The sequence below is a fragment of the Cariama cristata genome, unplaced genomic scaffold (genome assembly GCF_000690535.1).
Source record: "Cariama cristata isolate BGI_N322 unplaced genomic scaffold, ASM69053v1 scaffold23277, whole genome shotgun sequence".
Classification (NCBI taxonomy): domain Eukaryota; kingdom Metazoa; phylum Chordata; class Aves; order Cariamiformes; family Cariamidae; genus Cariama; species Cariama cristata.
This window is the reverse complement of record NW_009627533.1, coordinates 30902-37899: the sequence shown is the minus strand read 5'-3', so window position 1 is coordinate 37899 and position 6998 is coordinate 30902. Positions and strand designations below refer to the sequence as shown.

General features: G+C 50.8%; 1 protein-coding gene across 1 annotated transcript; it reads left to right on the top strand.

The window, feature by feature from the left end:
* Positions 1 to 726: 726 nt before the first annotated feature.
* Positions 727 to 6990, top strand: LOC104164985 (quinone oxidoreductase-like protein 2; the record flags this gene model as incomplete). Its single annotated transcript, XM_009704484.1, is given in 7 exon segments — positions 727 to 864; positions 2210 to 2303; positions 3577 to 3642; positions 5375 to 5550; positions 6003 to 6127; positions 6179 to 6231; positions 6934 to 6990. Coding segments are annotated over 7 exon segments (709 nt in total), but the record flags the coding sequence as incomplete, so codon positions are not given.
* Between the last annotated feature and the right edge of the window lie 8 nt (positions 6991 to 6998).

Below are 6998 nucleotides of genomic sequence, written 5' to 3'. Positions count from 1 at the left end.
CTCCATGAGCTTTGACTCACCCCACGGCCCCTGCGTGGTTCACACATGTTTGGTTTCCCCATCTGGGAAGCCGGTGCGATGGCACGCTGTGACGGCAGCACGCAGCCATTTATAGCTCCTGGGAACCACCACGTGCTCCTGCAAAGACACACTCTCTTGCTGCAAAAAGCGAGCCTTTGGGATGCAAAACACTCCTCTGCAAAGTTCTCTGCCGGTGTGGTTCACCGGAGCTGCAAAGATCTACTTAGGTATTTGAATATCTACCCAGCATTTAGATATTTACCCAATATTGAAAGCGTCAGTCCGTGCTCAGTGCCCAGTCCCCTGGGGATGCACAGCCGCGTCGGGCAGCCGTGCCCCGGGGAGCTGCGCTGCGGGGCCGGACTGCCAGGGATTGCAGCCACCCTGCTGCCTCCCCAGCCACTCCGGGGTTGGTTGGGGCATGATGGGGCCTGGAAGGCCCCAAGGCACCCTTTCTTTCCCACCCCCATCCCCTTTCACCCATCCATTCCTCTCTGCCCTTCAGCACCCGCTGGCTCAGCCCCAGGGCATGGCTTCCTTCGCTCCCCCCTCACCCCCAGCCCACCACTGCAGACCTTTGCTCCCACACCCCCTTCCTGGAGCATCCCTGAGATCCTCCTTGCCTTTAGCAGGGAGGGCTTTATGAAACACTGCTCTGGTGAGAGGATGGTACAGTCTTACCTCTTGCAGGTTCTTGTGTTTCAGGATGGGCATCCTGGGACAAACCTCCTGGAGAGGTGCTCAGGGCTACCAAACCCCACGGTGCATTGAGCTGGCAAAGCCCCTGGACATGCGGGATGTCCCGTCCCCTCCTCTGCAGCCCCACCAGCTACAACTGCAAAGGCTTGTGGCATTTGATGGATCCCTGAGAATAATGTAGTGCCCTTATACTGGGGAAATAAATCAAGTCACGCTCCTCGGGGGAGCTTATACCTGCCTTGCCTGGTCTGCTCTTGTCTCCAGGATCTATTGTTCCTCTGCTTCTCTCCTTCAGCTCCAGTCACCTCCTGCTTCAGCATCCTCTTCTCTTTGGATCTCTCCTGCTTTGTCCCCTCTGCAAACACTACTGCCAGTGCAGGGGCCACCAGTTTATGCACTGGAGAAAGCCCTGCTTTGAGAATTTGACAGTACCTCCAGCCCCGTCTCCGCTTGCTCTGCCCTGTCCATTTGCCCTGAAACTCCCCAACATGAGGGGCTGCCTCTTTTTGGAGTATTTGGGCAACAGCTGACAACAGCGTAAGCCCTGCTGTCAAATCAGCCCCTTAAATGCTCCATCAGCAAGAACAGAATCGCCTCTCCTCGCTGTTACATCTCCAGGCTCTTTGCAGAGAAGAGGGTCTTTGCCTCCCTTTTACAAGTGTGGACACTGAACCTACACAGGTGACTTGTCCGAGATCTCCAGGCAGAGAAGCAGCAGCAGAGCTGGAAGATCTCCTAAGTCCCATCCCAGTGAAGCTGGCTAAGAACAGGACATACAAGCAGACAAAGGTTGCATGCAGGTTGCAAAAGGTATAGAAGACAGAAGGAAAGAGGAAGGTTAAATCCAGGATGCAAGGCAGTGCGATGTTCAGATCTCACCTCCCTCCCACATGTCACTTCCAGTATCCGCCAGCCCACCCCGACATACACCCCCACCATGGTGGTGGAGCATTCAGTACGTATTTGCCATGTCCATGAAAGAGCAGAGCTCTGCAAAAGTGTTTGTGGTTTTTTTTTTTTTTCTTTTCCAATTATTTGCACTAGGGAAAGGGGATGATGAGTTTAAAATCCACAGAGCCTCATGTACCTGCACCAAGGAGATAAAATCCAGAAGTCATCTGTAATGATCAACACAGACTGAAAGAACAAACATCCCAAAATTGAAGCATAGCACAAAACTGTCCCAGCACGATAGCTGCTCCTCAGTGCATGCTGTCCATTTTCCACCAGGTCCCATGGGACAACATCCCAGGGGAGAATCCACACCGCCACAGCAAAAACAGTCACTGTCCCCAGTTTCACCTGCTTGAGACTGGAACCCCATGACTTAGGGAGCACCAGTGTCTTTTGAGAGATGGGACAGCGCAGGGGTCTGTGTGGCAACTGGAGAAACCAGGATTTGGTTATTCGGATTTTGCTGCAGGGTCTCTAAAATTCTTCTGCTGCTGTGGGATGGAAGGGAGTTAATGTTTGCCCCCTTCTCTTGCAGGTCCCATTACTGCAGGTTAAGTTTTGCTGCTATCTTGGCCTGCCAGGGATTATATCAGGAAAACCATGCTCTCCCCTTTACTTCTTGTAAGAAGGTGACTGATCTGTGCAGAAAGTGTAGAGTGACTAAAACGAACTAATGTATTAAATTCTCCTTGGTTTAAGAGCTGGGAAATTAAGGCCACTGCAGATAAAGCAGAGGCTCACTTAAGGCATCTTCTTAGAGCCGACAAGACCATCACATTTTAACATCTTCTCTGAAAATACTCAATGTAAAATATTTTGCATTTTCAAGGTAGCCTGGCAAAGAGCACTCATGCTACTCTAAGGAGAGCTACAGCAAATATAATGCTTGCCTGAAAACTAAGAAAACCAAAGCCTAGAGAGGTTTTGGGCAGGGCTGGGTTCTTCTGTCCTAAGCCTAGAGCTCCTCAGTGCTGCAGTAATTCACATAAGCACCTGAGACAGCCCAGCATCATGGGCAGGGCTGCCAGCCTGTCCCTGGCCAGACAGGTCACCCTGGCATCCTTCAGCCTGGCATGGACATAGTGACTGTTCCCCTGCTGAAGGCACATCCCCACCCCTTGTAAAAACCAAACCAAACCAAACCAAAAAACAAACAACAAAAAAACCCCAAACTCTCTGGCACTCAAGCCCCTACATCTTTCAATGCATGGGCGATGCTTACGTGGTCCTTCTTGCACTAAGCCCTTCAAGCTGAGCCTTCTCCTTTGGTTTTCCAGTCCAGGGGTGTTACGTCTTACGCCTTGATCACAATTCTGAAGTCCAAAGGTGTGAAAATATCTCCTTTCCTCTGCAAAAACATGCTGGGATTCCCAGTTAAAAGAAATCCCGACCTAGTTAAGCAAGCAGTTGCTGTCTGCTGGGCTGATGCTGCCATCTCCTGCCTACCTGGGGCTTTGCTGCTGAAAAATTCCCCAGCCCTTGGCCCAGGGAGCTGCCCATGGGCAAGGTGACGGAGGTGAGAAAAAAAAAAATGCAGGAATGTAAGAATTTAGGAATGGTCTTATGGTCCTTCATCAGTCCCTGTGGATGGAGATCCAGCTGCATGTCATGGAAGTTGTCCTCTTCAAGCCTTTGCGTCGTGGTTGGGGATGCGAGTGAGGGGTGCTGAGCTCTGCCGGACAGAGAAGGCACAGGCTCTGCGTGAGGAGTCACATTCGGAAGATGAAGGGGGTAAATACATGCAGTAATGCAATTGCTAAGTGGACTGTTATTAGGCACAGCTTGAGCTGTTCACGGTTCCTCCTGAAAACGCAGGAAAATCAAATGTTTAATTCAGAGAGAACAGCAGGACTGCATGATTTCTCTCCTGACATCCATCCAGTAAGGGTTTTTTTTTGGCAGGGATACAGAGTAATTGGTGTGACTGGCACTAAAGCTGTGGCGGCAGAGCATGTCATTGATCAGAAGGTAAGGGATACAGAGCATTTGTTTTCCAAAATTGGAAAAGACTTTTGTCTTTTTGTTCAGGGCTTTAGCTCTGCCAGAACTGCTGCCTCACAAACCCTCCGATTACTTTTTCCCCCCCCCCCGGCAAAGGAGGGTGCTTGGGGGGGGGGGGGGGGGGAGTTTTTCCAAAGAGCAGGCTGTTAAAAGATGTAAAAACCGTTAAAACAAACCTTTTCACAGACCAAGCCCCCACGGTGCCTCGCCATGGGTTCAGTTCAGCAGAGCTTCAGCCCCATCCCTCCGTGGGACTACTCATGTTGCAGGTCTTTGTACGCGGATGCCGTGGCACATCCCCGAAGGTGCTGGACGAGGATGCGGTGGCATTGCCAACCACTTATGGCACAACCTCGCTGGTTCTCGACCACAGGGCACAGCTCCAGCCAGGGTAAGCAGCAGCAGGAGCAGCTAAGAGGGCAGCACATGAAGCAAAAACCCCAAACAGGGGCATTTCAGCTGTCAAAAATGTGGTGAGCACATCGGTATAAGCTGGGGCGGATAGTTTCAGGTTTGCGCCTTGATTTTTCCCTTCATCTAAGCTGGGGGAAAGTGTGCAGATCCCATGGGGGTGAGGATCACACAGCGACCAAGTGGGATGTAGCCAGTGAGAGATGTGGTCGGCAGCCCTAACCTGTTGAATTTCAACCGTATTAAATGCCAGGGCCTGCAGGGAAAGCAACTCTTATAAACTAAACCCACACAGATACAGTACGAGTGTTCAAGCTGTTTAACATGAACTTTCTGTAAAGAATTTGACATTCCTGGTGAACCTGTTCAGCACCGAGACACTTTATAAACCACAGGCCACATGTGGTGATGAATTAATTCTCCATTCCCCTCGCTGGCAATGCTGCATAGCTGTCTTACAGAAGACGAGCTTGGTGTCCTGGTGTCTCTCCTGGTGGGGCTCTAGGGCAGCGGCTCTGGTTTGGAGGGGCAGGATCGTCCCGCTCCACCCTGGCTAGGGAGCTGTAGGGGGGGGGGTTGTCTGTAACTCACTGGATTTTCAGTGGCAGATGAAATGCCAAGTTCTTCGCTCCTGTGAAATTTCGGAAATGTCACTATGCAAAGCCATAGAGATTAAGCGACTACCTGACGTTTATACGGAGAGACAACAGCCGAGGTGGAGACAGCCTGCAGAAATCACGTCTACACCTGGATTCGTGCAGGCCTCCTCCCCTGCCCCGCAGCGGAGGCAATTACTCAGTCTGTCTGAGCAGTACAGGAGTGACATTTTCGCTACAGCCTGGAGTGAGCGTACTTCTGCTTGTAAAAATCAGCCGGCAAATGCAGATCCCTACTCAGGAGATCATTTCTCTTTGCTACATCAAAGCTTTGTGCTGGGGCAGAGCCAGCACCTTGGGTTCGGCTAGGCTGGGGCAGGGACAGACCTCCTTTCCGCAGAGGTATCCCCTTGAGCAGCTGTGGTACCCAGCACATCCCTGATGGCAGGGGGGGGGCGGATTCTTGTGGCCTGGAAACATAATTGTCCCTTTCAGAAATCAATGGCATGTTTTTCTCCTGTGCCATATACATATTTTAAACATAGGCAGAGAAAGAGTTGGGTCACTGGCTCCAACTTCCCATTTGCTATAAATAAAATTAAAAAAGAAACACACCTCCAGCCTAAGATGCTGTGTGCTTCTCTGAGCAGAGCAGCTTTCGCACTGGGTGCTGGGTTTTCCTTTGGTCTCAGGTGATAGTGGCAGCTGGAAGTGACCCCAAATATGAGCTGGCTCTGAGGAGCAGCACGAGCCACGGTGCAAACCACAGCCAGAGCAGAGAGGAGGTAAAGATGCTCACAAGCTGCAGAGCAGTTGGCACGGCCGTCGCGGCCATGGGTGGGGACATCTTCAGAGGCAGCTCTGCAAAGTTGCACCGAAATAAAAGTCTGCCTCATGCCAAACCCGTGTGAGCACAGATGATGCTGTCGACCCGTTGGCAGGTTTTGCTGCCCTTTGGGAAAAGGTTAAGTGAATCTGTCGGGCTCTGTTTGCAGAGATGCAGCCAAGGGGAGGCTGTTTTCGGGTCCGGATGGAGCTGACCACCTCCCAGGGGCAATGCCCCTCCTTAACCCCCCTGTGCACACAGAGGGGATGTGGGTGGGACAGGACCTTGGCTTGTTGCGTTTTTCTTTTTTTTTTAGGGTTTTAAGTGTGTTCTCTGAAAACTGACACTAAAGTACAACAGCCCACACCAGAGCTTTTCCTACCTGACAGCTCAGCATCTGCCGCTCTCCAGCCCTCCTCAGCGTGCAGGTACTGCTTCAAGACAAGGTGCGAGACCTCCACTGGATCCATCTTCTGTCCTCCCTCTCCTTGCAGGCTGGCGTGGGAGGGCAGGATTGTGAGGATGGATTTTGCTGGAGGAAAAATCCCCTCAATTCCCAGTAATCCGCTGCTTCGAAAGAACGCATCTGCCATGGGAGCATACTGAGTTTGTACCAGGAAGATGATTTCCACATTTTTTTCCCCCCTCTACTAACTCCTCCTTTCCCCAGTATTGCCAGGAGGGAAATGGCCATCCCTTGGAGCACTCTTCAAACTAGAAGAGGTAAGCATGGAGCAGATTCCTCAGGATTATTTTAGCAAAGCTCTTTTTTTGTAGGTAGAAAGAGGTTTTTGTGTGCAGTTAGGCCTCTGGCACAGAAGCCTCCAAAGTCCTGCTTCTCTAAGAAACAGAAATATTAAATCCAGAAATCACGTTCTCCCCTCACCCTTTTTAATGTTCTTTCATTAGGTTTGAGCCAGAGAGTCATTAAGTCACGGTTCGATAACGCAAGGCCAGAATTGCAATGTCTCAATGGCAAAGTCATATAAAATCGCTCACTCCCATACCAAAGAGTTTGTGTTCTTAAAGACTAATGTGCTAGGATAATATGTCAGAAGTGGATTAGTGGATCCTGATGTGACTTTATCTGCATTTTCTCCCTCGCCCCGAGCACCTCTGAAGGTGTTCAAAGCACTTTTTTTTCCCCCTCCTTGTTTGAGGGTATTTTAATCCTTAAGTAATGGCTCAACTCCTCAGAAGTATTTACATAGCCACCGTCCAGCATGTTCAGGGATGTAAGGCAGAGGAATACCCAGGAGCTGGTCTGATCCCGAGTTATTTCAGTCGCAGCAGTGGTTCCCAGGGATGGAAAGCCCAGACTCACATGCAGACTTCTCCCATGCATCCTCGTTCTGCCCCTTCCTTCCCTGCAAAGCCCTGCCCTGATGGCCATCACCATAAATGCCTGTGGCTTTGAGTTTGCAGGTAAATGGAGCCTTCAGCCACGAAGTCACAGGAAAGGTCATCATCTCCATGAAGTAAAATGCGCA